The sequence below is a fragment of the Thermobia domestica genome, chromosome 3 (genome assembly GCF_964235325.1).
Source record: "Thermobia domestica chromosome 3, izTheDome1.hap1.1, whole genome shotgun sequence".
Lineage (NCBI taxonomy): Eukaryota > Metazoa > Arthropoda > Insecta > Zygentoma > Lepismatidae > Thermobia > Thermobia domestica.
In genome coordinates, this window is record NC_137456.1 from 275,077,355 (window position 1) to 275,093,542 (window position 16,188).

General features: G+C 35.7%; 1 protein-coding gene across 1 annotated transcript in view; it reads right to left on the bottom strand.

The window, feature by feature from the left end:
• Nucleotides 1-261: 261 nt before the first annotated feature.
• The window catches only part of Dis3 (exosome complex exonuclease RRP44-like protein Dis3), a 145,729-nt gene continuing 129,802 nt past the window's right edge, over nt 262-16,188 (bottom strand). Inside the window, exons 16-19 of the mRNA XM_081752414.1 lie at nt 15,187-15,355; nt 12,166-12,330; nt 10,177-10,299; nt 262-480 (exon numbers count right to left, since the gene is read on the bottom strand). Of these exons, the coding sequence (XP_081608540.1) occupies nt 325-480; nt 10,177-10,299; nt 12,166-12,330; nt 15,187-15,355 (613 nt within the window). The 3' untranslated portion in view covers nt 262-324. The remainder of the gene's footprint in view (nt 481-10,176; nt 10,300-12,165; nt 12,331-15,186; nt 15,356-16,188) is intronic.

Sequence of the window (16,188 nt, forward strand, 5' to 3'; positions counted from 1 at the left end):
AGAACAGCTTTCATTTACACCTTACAAGGACTCGCTGTATTTTGGTACTCACTTGAGGAATGGCGTCTGAAAGGATTACTTCCGTATGTCAGTGTCTGGACTGGCCCAAATCGAGATACCATTTCGTTCTTTCTCTTTCCACAATAGCGAAAGATACCGATAATCGAAGGAAAATTAACTTAAAATCTCTCAGCCTTTATTTCTCAGTTATTAAATTAAATTTTTTTGTTGAAATTTCAAATGAGAATATAAACAACAATATACATTAAAAATAGTTTATTTTTTGCCGAAATGCAATTACAAATTCTTTTACAAAAGGCTATTTTATTTCTTCTTTTTCTTTTTCTTTGAAGGCCTTTCCTTTGTCGTCTGTGTTGGTTGTTCAGGAACATTTGTTTCTACCTCCATTGGCTCTTCTGGTTCTTCATCGATTTCTTTCCTTTTGGAGCCATCTACCGGTGGAACACTGAAACCTGGGATCTATTATCAGAAGAAATAAATTAATACAATATACCATTAAGAAGTTTACAAATAGAATTCAGACGAAAGTGAGGGAGATTTGATATACTAACCCCATTTGGTGAGCAAAAGGCTCAATATTTTTCCGACTACCACTTGTTCATTACCAAATTGCCCTTTGTCGTTACTACCTCAGTACAAAATAGAATATTTGTTACTGTTTTATGTTTCAGCACAAAAGGACCTTATAATGACTATCAAATAAATACATTATATCCTAATTCCAGTTTATGGTACAGATCATTTATGTGGTGACGTGGAAAATAAATTTTAAAATCAAATGAGGTAATTTAAAGTACTAAAATAAATTTTGTTCCTAGCTATAAATAAAACCTGTAACACAACTGACATTAGAGATAATTATTCGAATTTAACGGTGTCCAAGTCTGATTTTTTTATTTATTTTTTTTTACCTACCACTATACAAAACCTCATTACCTAAATAGAAAAATGAAGACTGAAAAGTAGCTTAATTATTTCTTTTGTTTTCTGATCCTGTAAAAGTTTACTCTATCTTTTTTCTTTCTTTTTTTTTTCTATCCACTGATATCAAAGTACTATAAACAGTTGATCTACAGAAGTGCAAAGAAAAATTTCGAAGAATTCTGTTATTTAGAGAAACTAAGTGTATCTTCAATTGTGTCATACCTTCCCTATTCTGTTTCGAACCATCGTCATCATCTATGGAACTTAGGTTTCCTCCCTGCAGAGGTTCATTTCACGCCAAACAAAAATTATTATTGGATTAGAGAATCAACTTCAATCTTTACCCACTCTCAATGTCAGAACATGATGCTGAGTGTGCATAAAATATTTTGAAGTTGAAAAATCATCAGGCGGTGTGACGTTCGATGTTTAATGAAATTGTAAGATGGCGCGAAAATGAGGCTGAATGAGGATAAATACTAGCAGAATGCCCATTCTTCGTATGGAGAGAATGTTTCATTTTGGACATGAAGGGCACTAAAACTGTCACCAATCAACTTAGAGACACCCAAAACTACGAATTCAACACTACTATCGGTTATTTTCAATTATTTTTACACGTCATCATCCCCCCTTAGGAGTACTAATGGGGGCTGAATTTGGATTTAAACGGCATCGCAAGTGACACTATTCATCTCTGCAACCCCGAAAACTATGGATTCAACACTCATATCGGTCATTTTCGATCATTTTTATAGTATATCTACCTCCTACTCATTTTCCAAGTTGCGGAGTTGAATTTGGATTTAAACGGCATCGGAAATGTCACTGTTCGTCTCAGCGACCCCGAAACCTATGGATTCGACACTAATATCGGTCATTTTCAATCAGTTTTATGTATCTTCCCCCTCTCCTAAGTTGCCCCATCAAAGTGAAACGATAAAGAACATCCCAGGCCCGAACCTCATCTATGTTGAAAATTTGATTGAGATCGGTCGGATGGTTCAAGAGTTATTGGAGCTTGATATTAAGTCACAAACATAATCATTTTCATTTTCATTTATATAGATTAGGATAGAGGTAGTAACAAGTGGATTTTTAGTTGGCTTTTGTCAGCGCATCCTGACAGGAGTTAGTGTACTATGTTTTTGTATGGTTACCTTTGGGAATTGTCTATGATGGGTGACATCTGGTCCCACTTAGCCCAGTCAATGAAAGGTGAAAACGAGACAATATTGGAAGAAATTTGTAACAAGCTTATTATCCAGTACTCATTTACAGGTATTTCTCGCAAGTTCCCTGATTTTCCCCCGGTGTTTATCCTGTTAACCCACTTTTCAACCATTTACAGTATCAGTCATACCATCGTTACCATAGACCCTACCGTCTATAAATAATGTTCAGTAAACTTTGAGCTGTTTAGGAGAAAAAAATCGATACTTGCAAAAATTTGCGAGAACACCCGCGCGCACCGTGTTACACGGGCCAATACCGGTGGCACTGTATAACAGCTGCCCTGCTAACTCATTCGCCTCTCTGACGTTACCCTTGTCTCTCTTTTAGGTGTGATTTAATAAATAAGAATAATAGAAATGCTTGTAATGCAATAACATTCGTAAATATTATAATTTTCTTACAAAAAGTAGGCAGATGTAAACAGCTTTATTCTCCTGAATAAAAGTTCATATTCAATTGCACTACCAGGTTCGATTCTGGGAGAATTACCCCTAATCCTTGAAACTTTTTCCATTATCCACCAGCTATGAATCCGCCGTGTTCTAGACTGGCAACAACCGGCAGCTGTGAAATTTACGCCATTTATTGATTAAAATCATATCTTAATAAATAATTAGCACTTTTCACATCATCATGGATCTCCCACCCATCACTGCGTAAGTAATTTTCGTTTAGGCTTTATTTTGTTTTCAGTTATCGGTCAATTTCTTGTTCAACAACAATATATTTATAGTGTATAATGATATTTAAAGTAATTTTACAACATATTTACAGTAATAGCAATTCCTCTGTCTTCGTACATAAAAATAACCTCCACTAAATCCGTGAACACCTACTGGATGTTCTTTAACCTCTTAATATACGGATTTTAAACAGAAAAATATTTCGATTTTAATGTATATTTTAAATTACTGAATTGAAATAATCATTTAGAACATTACACAGAAGGCTGTTCGTTGTATATCCGACCTTTTCGATTCAGTGTTGCCAACTGGCGTATTATACTGGAACTATGGGTTTGCTGGTGGGAGCAGTGTTGTGTCTGACCTTGTAGGTGTGTGAGTGTTGGTAATGAGTGTTATCAAATAGCGCCGAAAATCAAGCAGTATTGGCAGGGTAACGCAATGACCCTTTTCCATGCAAAGTTTTCGTACGTATGCACTGTGAAATAGTGTCGGGAGAATGGGTTAACATTCGGGGTGACTACTGCGAAAGCTTTTGTGGCCCGTTACACACAATAGGCTCTCCCTGCGAAACATTCACTCACGAAGACCACAAAGAAAAGGACTGCAAGCAAAGTGACACCTGTAGCGCTAAGGGGGATCCGTCAATTGGCGTGCCAAGAAAATCCCCCCGATACAACGTGATATGGGCCACAGATCCCACCTTGCACCGCGAACTGTGAACAAAACAATTCGCAAGCGACTCAGGTTGAAGTATGTGCGGAAGACTCGTGTACACTACCTGCTACTGCGTCATATTGAAGAACGTAAGGCGAATGAGAGTTCTAAATAGAAGAAAGTTGTCACAATGGATGAATCACATGTCCATCTCATTGTTTGTGGTCACATTCGGGCGATCACATACCATAACATTGACGGCAAGGGGTGCAACTTTGTTCGTCAGTGCAGCGAAAGTTTCCCTCGTCGCTTTATGGTTGTTACGGGATTCGGATATGAGTCAGTTGATGATAAGCATTGTGGGCGAAAACGTAAAGGTGAATGCAAGATACTTCCAATAATCCGTTCTTACCTCTATCTATCGGCGAGACATCATATAATTGTATGAAATGGACGCGAACCAGGTGATGATCCATATGGACAAGGCTTCGAGTCATACCGTCAGAACATCACTACGTTTTTGTCAGGAAATGGCACAGGAATTAGGAATTCGTGTCATTCAATTTGAAGACATTTCTGTGACAGAAGCCAGTCCAATGGACTTTTGGGTGTTTGGACTTAGAAACGACATCTTCAACATCGCCGCCCGCGATTCTAGATGGTCTATGGAAAGCTTTAGGGAGGATTGGGACAGAATTTCCATGCCTGTCCTGCGCCGGAAATTGCTGCAATGGAAACTGTGATGCCGTGTGATAGTCCACAATGCTGGGGCAGGGTGTCTACTAAAATTCCGAAATGAAATTTCGTGACCCTTTCCTTCGCAAATCATAACATTTAGTAACATTTTCAAGTGTAAATCTGGGTGCAATTTAGGCCGAATTTTCATGCGTGCGATAGAAGTGTGGTTTGTTTGCGATTTTGTAGGATCTAAAGCCGACCAGAGACATTTTTGGTGGTAAATTTTGACGTTTTATAGAACCAAATTTTCCAGTCTATACTTATATTTGCACAGATAAAAAAAACTCGTGACCCAAAAGCTAAATTTGGTGACTTTTTCTTGACTTTCGTGACTGATAGACACCCTGTGGGGGTCTAATAGAACATGATCGATGGTGGCGGCGAGGTGAGTACCCGTCAAAAATGGTCAGATATACAATGAATAACTTTCTGTAAATGGCGATGATAATATTGATTATTGACAACTCAACAATGAAATACATGCATCTGGAAAATCCTTTAAATAAGATCCCGAGTATATTCGTGGTCCCAATGAGACCAATACTACCTATGGAACTTCCGAAAATAAGCAAGAAAATGCATTTGAATAATCAAAATAAAACAGTACTGAAATATCGATTAGTGTACTTAGACAATTGTTTATATTTTATGGACTGTCATTAGTCCTAAAACTTGTGTATATTAGTGTATACACTAAACATGAGATCTACTGTTTATATGTTAATGGCTGTGTGATAAGCTCTGAAGCACGTAAACAACTTCAAGAGTTCTATCTGGTGGAAACATACAGACACATAGGAAAATGAGTATAATAGTCTTTTTAAATGTACGGGTAAATAGAAGTTAGCACAGGTATATTCGAAATTTTATATTTTTGATAAAATTAAAGACCCAGGTATTCTCGGGCTTTTATGTTAAGAGGTTAGAGAACACTTTCGAAAGTGGGCTACAAGATAATGTCAATCTTACAGAAGTAACGTATGTGCTTGATAAAGATATTCTCATACATAGTGTTAGTGCATGATACCGATGGCTAAGAAATCGAACCCAAAGAGATGTGAGGATTATAGAACTATTAGTCTCATATCTCATGCAGCTAAAATTCTGCTCCGAATACTGAACAGAAGGTTATATGGAAGAACAAATAAAGATGTTGAGGAAGAGCAGTTCGGGTTCAGAAGAGGCAAGGGCACAAGAGATGCTATTGAATTATTAAGGGTGATCGGTGAAAGATTTATAGAAAAAGCGAAAGAGGTGTATGTTGTATTTATTGATCTAGAAAAGGCTTTTGACCGCGTGAATTGGGAATTGTTGTTGGGAGTTCTAACAAAGATAGAGTTGGAATGGAAAGATAGAAGACTCATAAGAAACTTATACATGAACCAACAAGTAAGTTAGGATAGGGGAAGAACTGACGGAAGAGAGTGCAATTGGAAGGGGAGTTCGACAAGGATGCTGCCTCTCGCCAACACTATTTAATGTCTATCTAGAAGAGATAGTGAAAAAGAGCCTACATGATGATGATGGCATTTCGGTAGGAGGTAGAATGATTAGATGCATAAGATTTGCAGACGATATGGCCCTTGTTGCAGAATCTGAAAAGAAAATCAATAAAATGTTAGAAAAAATGAGAAGGGGCTTTGAAGAATATGGGATGAAAATAAATGTTAGAAAGACAAAAGCCATGGTGATTGGAACGAAGGGGTCTGTGTCAAATATAAAAGTAGGAGGGGAGAAAATAGAACAAGTGAATAGTTTTCGATACCTGGGTAGTGTTCTTAGTAATGACATGAAATGCGAACGTGAAATAAAAGCAAGGATAGGAATGGCGAAAGAAGCCTTTAAAAGAAAGAAAAGTCTGTTCTGTGGGACCTTGAACAAAGATGCTTCGTGTGGAGTGTTGTGCTGTATGGGGCGGAAACGTGGACATTGCGTAAGGGTGACGAAAATCGACTGGAAGCCTTCGAAATGTGGGTGTGGAGAAGAATGGAAAGAGTTAGTTGGGTCGAGCGGAAAACGAATGAGAGAGTGTTAGAAATGGTGGGTGAGAAAAGAACACTTTTAGATATTATTAGGAAGAGGAAGAGAAACTGGTTGGGACATTGCCTAAGAAGAGATTGTATCATGAGTGACGTCCTAGAGGGTATGGTGGCGGGAAAGAGAGGGAGGGGGCGAAGGAGACTACAATTAATGGATGATATTAAAACAGAAAGATCATACGCGAAGACGAAAAGGTTAGCGGAGGATCGTGGAGCATGGAAGCTTCTCAGCTGCGGCAAGTGACCTGCCAATAAAGGCAGAATACCTATGATGATGAGCAGAATAATTCAATGCACAGTGAGAGAGTAAAGAAGTATTGTGAATATGCAATATTTAACTAGGAATAAAATGCATTTGTAGTATCTGATGGATATCTAGACCACCTAACCACAAAAAATGAAGAGCAGAAGAGTGGCACAGGAAAAAGTGATAACCAGTTTGATGCCATCTAATCTTTCACGCCAAAAGAACGAACACTTTTTACGAAACAGAAAAAAAACTAACTTATTGAAATCAGTTGCATTGCAAATGAAAAAAGGGGATTCTTTACCCTTATGGCAGAAGATGATGCTGACTTTGTTATAGTACGAGATGCCATTGAAAAATTGATTAGAGCCCAAAGATTGTGGGTGTTGGTTACTACACAAATTTGTTGGTTCTATTAGTAGCTCTTACTCCACAAAACAACAAAATGTATATTTGTGAACCAAGAAGTAGTAAGGATGACACCTTTTTTTTTTTTTTTTTTTTTTTTCAACGTTGAATCGCTACTTCATCAGTACAGAGAAAAGAGAAAAGCTCTCCTTTTTGCAAACAAAGTAACTGGTTGTGACACAACATCCTGTTTCTATGAACTGGGGAAATAAAGTGCTGTAAATATTCTTTAAACTTCAAAAGAGGCAGTAAACCAGGATTTGATGTATACGTAATGGATCTGAGTCAGAATTCCTGACCGATACTGAAAGGTTTATTCTACGTTTGTATGGAATGCGTCGCTATATCTATCTAAATGAAGCACGATATTTCAAAATTACTTTGATGACAAAAATCTACCCTCAGATCTAAATTCGACCTTGTCAAAGAACCTACCACAACAGAAGGATGTAAACAATATCCACTCAGCGTGCACTTAAAAGTGTTGAGCTGGATTGGAAATAATTTGTCGGCAAATAAATGGGGATGGAAGTTGGAATCAGGATGGAAAAAACAAAAAAAAGAAAAAGAAAGGAGAGTTCTGCAGCCAGTCAAAACACTAAAGCACTTTTCATCCAATCTTTTGTATATTATGTTTTGTTCCTCCAAATCACGATGTGAGAATTATTGTGGGTGTCCAAAGATTGGATTGAATTGCTCGTCAATGTGTAAACATTGCAATGGGCTGTTCTGTGTAACGCAGCAATTAAAGTTGATTGTAAAATTGAAGTTTTTATTGATGACGAATATGCACATGATTAATTCGGGGGTTAACCTTTGAGTTTGATTAAAGAGGTTTAATGATGTACGTTTTTATTGAACTACTTGGAAAAAAGGATTGGATTGTAAATATGTAGAGGTTATTTTCATATACAAAGGCAAAGGGATTATTAATACATTACATACAATGTAAAATTACTGTAAATATTATTATATAGCAGTGGCGTATTAATAATGACACGCTCAAGCTCTTCCTTACTGCTGCAATAGCAAAATGATTCAACTTACATACAGCATGTTCTATTTGTGATCCGATGTTTTATTTTTATTTTTTTAAAGAAAAAAGAAACAATTGTCACAAAAAAGTGTTGTACGGTCATGTTTACTAAACTTACTTTTTAGAAGCCCTATACAGGATGTCCATAACCTCTTGGATCAAATTTATACAGCTGATAAAGGAGTCCAATATACATAATTTGAGATAGGCAACCGAAGGTCGAAAACGGTTAGTTCAAGCGCCACGTCATCTTGAAGTTGCAGCAATCTGTAGGAACAAGTACGACGTTTCAATAACAAATGTATTTATCAAGTGAATGTATCCTGCTTTATTGTGCATAACACTACATCTAAGTATGTAAAGTTTAGTACAAACACACTACTGCTGCATTGTACGTACCAAAAACTCACAGTCACTGTGTACAGTGACGTCCACCAACCTTGATTCACGTAGCACAACGCGTAAGGAAATTTTGCCTTACTCGCTCAAATATCCCTGGTGTCTCTTGCACAATCAAGCAGGCAGCTAGGACTCTTGCAAGCAAGTCATCCTCGGATTCTACTGGCGATTCATATACCAAGGACCTTCCTTCCTTCGTGATGTACTGCCTGAACTATTGGAGACTGTACTTCTAGGTGCCCGCGCGAGAATATGGGTGCAACATGATGGCGCACCTGCCCACTTCGATGTGGATGTTCGCCATTATTCGAATACAACTTTTCGTAATCGCTGGATTGAAAGGGAAGGTCCCATCCTCTGGCCAGCGCACTCCCAAAATCTCAACCCTCTCGACTTTTCCCTTTGAGAACACATCAAGTCCTTGGTGTATGAATCGCCAACAGAATCTGAGGAGGACTTGCTTGCAAGAGAGGACTTGCTAGCTGCCTGCTTAATTGTGCAAGAGACGCCGGGAATATTTGAGCGAGTGAGCAAAATTTCCTCAGGCGTTGTGATACGTGAATCGAGGTTGGTGGTCGTCACTTTGTACAGTTATTGTGAGTTTTTGGTACGTACAGTGCAGCAGTAGTTTGTTTGTACTAAACTTTACATACTCAGATGTAGTGTTATGCATAATAAAGCAGGTTACATCGACTTGATAAACATATTTGTTATTGAAACTTAGTACTTGTTCCCACAAATTGCTGTAAATTCAAGATGGCGTGACACTTGAACTAACGTTTTGGACCTTCGGTTTCTTATTTCAAAATGCGTATATTGGACTCTCCTATCACCTTTATAAATTAAACCCAAAAGGTTATGGATAACCTGTGTAACTACTTATTACACCTCAGCTCGCATTTGTTTTTACCTATATTACCTATATTAGCAATAATTATACTGAAACATACACTAATCTCAAACTCTAAATCACTATATTTTGATGAGAAATTACTTATCTTCCATCGCAGTTCAAAATCAGACATTTAACTATCATGTCGATTCTCTCAACTATTATAGAATATCTCCTTGACAACGGTTGACACCACTATATCAACGTACAAACAGAAACATATCTACCAATCTACAGACATTACCTACGTTATTTCTTTCTTTCTTCTTCTATAAAAATGCTTGAGCACTGCTGCCCTGATTACAAAGGAAATATATAAAATACAACGTTGTCGTTGCACTTGTGTATAACACTACATAATATTTCAGCAAATTAGTTATATGTCGTATTCTTCTTTTTTATGAGCTCTGTGTCGCTAGCATATGAAACGGGTGCGAGAAAGTGGATGAATAAGTTGTTGAGTGTGTTGTAGACGAAAAGATTGGAAGAAACATTTTAGTATTTTCGTGTTTCTGTAAGTTTTTTTTTTTTTTCCGTAAAGATACGTGAGACGTACGTTTGGCAACATACGTTGAAGAACTGTAACAGATATACATGCAGGGAATAAAAATCTGGATTGACATTATCCGAGGCTATCCGAAACAAAATAAAAATGAAGATAAGAAAACCTATATACTCTCTTTCAGCTTAGTAACTGACAATTTCCCGAGTGTCGTCAGAAAATAATCCCTATAACCCTCAATATTACTAATGACCATGAACAAGTTACTTGATATATCATGGACGTCACACCTGCATTGAATATTGGATTCCTCTGGAATAAATAATGTATTAAGAAGGATTTCACTGCAACATTTATGCTAATGATAACAACCTTAATAATCATAATGTATTACCTCAGGCGAAACAAGCTTGAGAACAAGTTTCTCGCGCTGAACATTACTTCTGTCCAAACTCAGCTGAACAACGACTGGATCGAAAGGTCGAAAAACGACTTTCCCACATCTTTGAGAAGGCTCCTGTAACAAGATTTCAAATATAAAGGTAAACAGAATTATTTACACCCTACAACAAGTAAACAAAAGTAGTACATTCAAGAGTTTATTCAAAATTTCGGTTACAACGGAAATTAGGTTCTTTCGTCGCTCACTACAAGACTGTTATAAAAAGAAGTACCCATACTGATATTTTTTACAATAAACTTTTGCAGTGCAGTAAACTTTACAGTAAACTTTTGCAGTGCATCGTAAAACAGCCTGACGGAAATTATTAACAAAATGCTTTCTTGGGTCAGGAAATATAAAAGGAACAAATAGTTTTTTCAAACGTAATGTTTAAAGTATCAATAATTTTATTTAATAATTATTACTGGGAAACCTTCTATTACTAGATAACTATTCCCAAAATAAGATTTTTATTTGTAAATGAAATATGTTGCGACATCTTACTATAACATCTATCATTTGCCCTAAGTTCGTTATATCAGAGTTTCTGGAACTAATTAAAACGTAGTTTAACTCACTCAAAATAAAATATATTTAAACTGATGTATTTTCAGAAGATTTTCTGCATTTACCTTTTTATTTTTCACAAAATTACTTCTTTATAATTGACAATATATCCACTATTAATGTCTTCTTGCATATTCTATTTGAACAAAAATATGTTTATTCGTGTCTGGCCACAAAACTTAACAAGTTTTGCCATAGAGAACAAGTTCATGTCTGGCCATAGAGAAAAATGATAACATACGTTACAAACTGTTGTCCATATCAACATATCCATATTTATAAATGTTATCGTTATATTACACAGAATACAGAAATAAAAAAAATAAATCAGGTACCATTAATAATTTTCGTATTACTATAGTGCCTATATTTCCATAATCTTACCTTTTTTCAGTTGCCACGAAAAGAAAGAGGAAAACACAAAATGAAGATAAGTCGTATCACTTTCCTTTGATTTTTTCTAATAAATTTATTACTGTCGAAGTGCAAGTCATTTCACAAGTTGTATAATGTAGCTACTTTACAGTGATCTGCTCGTAAATTGCAGCGTGAGTTCACTCATTTCTCATATTAGCTGCACGCAAAACATTTACGCAAACTTAGTTTATCCGGAAAATTTTGAGTGTTTCTCTAGAAGAATCCAAGATTTGATTTTAGATTGATAGAAAGTTGAGCTGAGTTGAGTTGATTTTGAGTTTAACGTCCCTTTCTGCAATGAGACTATATGAGACGGGACCTACTGATTAATGTGGAATCAGAATCACATGTGCTCCCATCGTGGAGCCGAATCAAACCCGGGTCTCCCACGCCAAAAGCGCGTACGTTAACTGCTTAGCCACGAAGAAGCTCACTGATGGGAAGTTTTGTGCAGCTGAAACGGGTAGGTTTGTCTAATTCCTTTGTTTCCCCATTTTTGTCTTGGCACAAGTTTACAGTAAAATTTATTGTTCTGAAGATACCAGCTCATCCTAGTGATATTTACATTATAGACAAAATACTAAAATATAAAATTGGAGTAACGGGAGATGAAATGAATGGAAGATAAAAATAAGTATAGCTAAACGACTGTACTGACTTAGATTTCATTAACCTATTTCATCTGACTGAAATTTCCGATTATTTATTTTGATTTGCAATGTATAATAGAAATTTTCACACATTAAGAAAACAATTTCTGCCATAAAATTTGAGGCGATCTGATGTTTAGAACTTTTTAAATTTCTATTTAACCACTGACAAATGTTGATGCTATCGATAACCAACGAAATGAGTCACGTCCAAGATAATTTACTGAACTTAATTTATTGTTAACCCCCAACAAATACTTATCTTCAAAAGATGTGAGTACGGCATATCAACATAAAATACACTTACCTCTTCATTATATACAAATTGCACGTTAGATGTCTTATTTTCTCCTACCGATGTCAAATATAAGGTACCTTCGAGTCCATATTTTGGAATTAAGATATGTAATGCGTTCTTACGAATGAATAACACGTAGCCTTGTTCATCATTCACTCTCTCTCTGAAGAACAGCTAAATAATAAAATAGAATTTAAAAAGAATCACACTGAATGGAATTAACAAAACAAGCATAAGAGAAGTTTAATATCATAAAATAAACATTAATCAGATAGTGTTTGTTAATAGGATAGTTAATATAAATACAATATTAAGAATTTATTTTCCTCTATAATTATATTTTAAAATTTTATCAGACTTCTTAGATGCGATACTCAGCAGTTACGCCGAAAAGAAAGGACATCTTATGAACAATTAAATGAAAATCAAACTGTTCACTAACACGTAATCAAGTTTCTCTAACATAATACTGTGTTTATATTGTACATGGTATTAATAATTTGACAGCAAGAACAGTACTAATTTCCAATGTTGAATGTTAGGGAATATTTGAAATTTAAGAATGTATTATTTGTTCTTTTAACGAACAGAACATATATTTAACAAGAACATAGATATTGATTTAAATTTTTTTTAAAAAGGCGTAAAAATGCTTTAAGTTTCGGTTTATCATTTTATACGAGGTATTAATAAAGATTACTTATAACGTTTTGGAGGTTAATCTACTCATAGAAATAAGAAAACATTCCCGTAAACAATTTCTCAGTGTCTTTATTTCAGAAACACAGGCTACCGAAAGTGTGGCAAAATTAACTTTGGAAGCTAAATATCTCCAAAACGACTAGATATAGAGCTGGGGTAACACGTTATCGTCTTACGCTTGTAATCGGCTCTAATCAAAAACGCCTGAGTCAGAATGTTTTAGTGGTGTTGCAAGGGATTCCGGAAAGGAAGTGATGGATTCTCCGTATATTTAATTGGAAAGTCAGATGCGACTCATGATGTACAGAACGACATCGCAGGAAGTAACAAGAATTCATTGGGAGAACATCACATCTCGAACAGAATCAAGATCGCGAAGAATTTCTAGCGTGTTGTGTGTGGTTTTATAATTACAGGAGAAAGTAAATGTTGGGAAAATAAAAAATACATAAAATCTTTGGTTTAACGGCACACAGTTGAAGTAGATAGGTGGTTAATAAAAGTTAATGATAATGGAGCACGGTGATTCAGTGATAGTGTGTTCTACAGCAAGGAGTCCCTAGTACGTTCCCAGTCGAATGGGTGGATAACACCGGTCCTTTTTTTTTTTGGAAGGAAGTGTACTTCCACTTCCTACTACATTCTCATTCCATCAAATTCTTCCATAACCACTAAATTTCATTTACCAGCAATCTCACTTAGCTCACAGGACATGATTGCGCGACTAAAGGTTTTATTTTATCCACAACACTAATTCTCTGCGATAGTTATGAAACCATATAGAACACGCTAAACAATCAATTTTTATTACTTGCTGAGATGTTCCACACGTCATGAATGGGGTCCATCTTTCCAACCGAACTATCCAAAATCACTTGCATCGGAACTAAAACAATCGGGTCCATCTTTCCAACCAAACTATCCAAAATCCCTTGCATCGGAACTAAAGCATTCTGATGCATTTCTGGATTAAGCAGATTATAAGTCTATGATGATAATATGCCGCCTTACACTATGGCTAACAGTTTTGTAGATATTCACTTCCAAAGTTCATTTTACCACATTTTTGGTAACTAATATATATATATATATATATATATATATATATATATACACCTGAAAAAAGTGATCCCAATGAAATGCTTACTGGATTTCTTTCTTGTTCCTGTGGGTAGAAACACCTCCCAAATGTTGTATAAGATCTTAAATAATCCGTATATACAGACTAACTATTATTATTATTATTATTGTGTTCTTATTGTTGTTTCTGTAATTACTACTTCGTGTGAACTAAGGTAACCTTAAGTTAAAGATATTAAATAGTAATATCTTTAACCTCAGACATCTCTGAAATTATGTAAACTTAACCCGAAAGCTCTGCACACATCCTTCTAATCCTGTTCTAACACTCCTAAAGAATATTGCAAAAACACTCTCAGCATACAAAAGCTTTTTTTACCCGCAGATCAGAAAATGTCCATTGACGTTAGGCGACTTATAGATGTAAAACCATAGATTTTAACATAAAAAGCGTAGCGCAATATAAAAATAAGTATTTAGCAGTTAGAAATACAAAATACAGTGAATGGTTTCAAATCTACATAAAATATGTTTATTAAAAAACCCAACTAAATACAAAACATGTAATTGCAAAAACAGACGTTCTACTTGAATAGATAGACCCCGCGTAGCGTAGTCGTTAACATTCACACATTCGGTGCGAGCGGTCCCGGGTTCGATTTCCAGTAAGGGCATTCGGTCGAAAAAGTGTAAAAAAAGATTTTTCAGGGCAGCCATCCTGAATGAGGTTTTTCTGGGTTTTCCTCATTTACACCAGGTAAATGCCGGGATGGTACCTAACATATAGGTCCCAGGCCGCTTCCTTCCAACCTCAATCCTTTCTTCCTTCCCCTTCCCCGGATAGTGGGCTCGCCGAGAGATGTCATCCCTCATACGTGACGAGCTAGCATGCCCACAGATGTCAAAAGCCCAGAAATCTAAATCCTAAATGAATAGGTATAAATTAAAAACAGAGAAACAGATGCTAGGTTTATTATATTGGAACTATTATTGACAGTAATCAAGACGATTTAAATAAAACGTGACATTCTCCGCGTTAAAATTCTAGAATACAGGATCTGACAACTCTCAGCACGTTTAATTTTTTTTTTCCTGTTCATGTTTGACCGCCGGAGTATAATTAAACAATGAACAAGAAGTTTAGTTAATGGATTAATTTCTTATATACGTTCAAGTAATTCCTTAGTTAATTTTCTTCTGAAGGCAAAAGAATTTATTCATTCCAGTCAATAACGGAAATATACTTACATGTGTATGAAGGGCAACTGAAGCTCTTCCTGCATATTGTGCCATGCGGTTACGGTAGTTCAAATTATTACAGATCTCTTGGATCTTACGTTTGTCCAATAGTTCTCGGTATGTTGTATCTGCTCCTATGCATACAGCTAATAGGCGGTGAACTAAAATATCTGCATACCTGAAAACATAACAGAAAATAAACATGGAATAATTATGATAGATTGATTTGATTGGTTGGTTGGCTTGGAATTTATTTTATTTTATTTTATTTTATTTTTTTTTAGCACCGAGAATATATAAGAAGTGGATCTACAATTAAACGTGGGATCCATTTTCAGCACCGAGCATGTATACGACGTGAATCTACAACTAAACGTGGGATCCCTTTTCCGTACTGGGAATATATAAAATATGGATCTACAGCTAAACGTGGGATACCTTTTCAGCACAGAGAATATGTAAGACATGGATCTATAACTAAACGTGCGATCCCTTCTCAGTATCGAGAATATATAAGATGTTGATCTACAATTGAAATTGGGACCCATTTTCAATACCAAGGGTATTTAAGATGTGGATCTACAATTGAACGTGGGATCCCTTTTCAGCACCGAGAATATACAAAGTAGATCTACAATTAAATGTGGGATCCCTTTTCAGTGCCCAGAATATATAAGCGTATGTGCAAACGATACAGCTAGTACAGTTCTAATTAATTAATTGGAGTTTAATGTTTTTATGGCGATTGGCAATTGGAATTCTGGCGATCAATTTTGAAATCGGAAACTGTTGATTTCTAGCACTTTCGGTTTAAATAGAAAATTAATGGAAGAGATGGAATCTATTCTTGGAACGATGAATCGATTTCATAATAATAATAATAATAATAATAATAATAATAATAATAATAATAATAATAATAATAATGTTTATTATTAAATGTTTAAATGTTTATTAGGGACAAACAGCTACAGCCACAAAGTGCCCCCAAGAAGGATTATACAAATATAG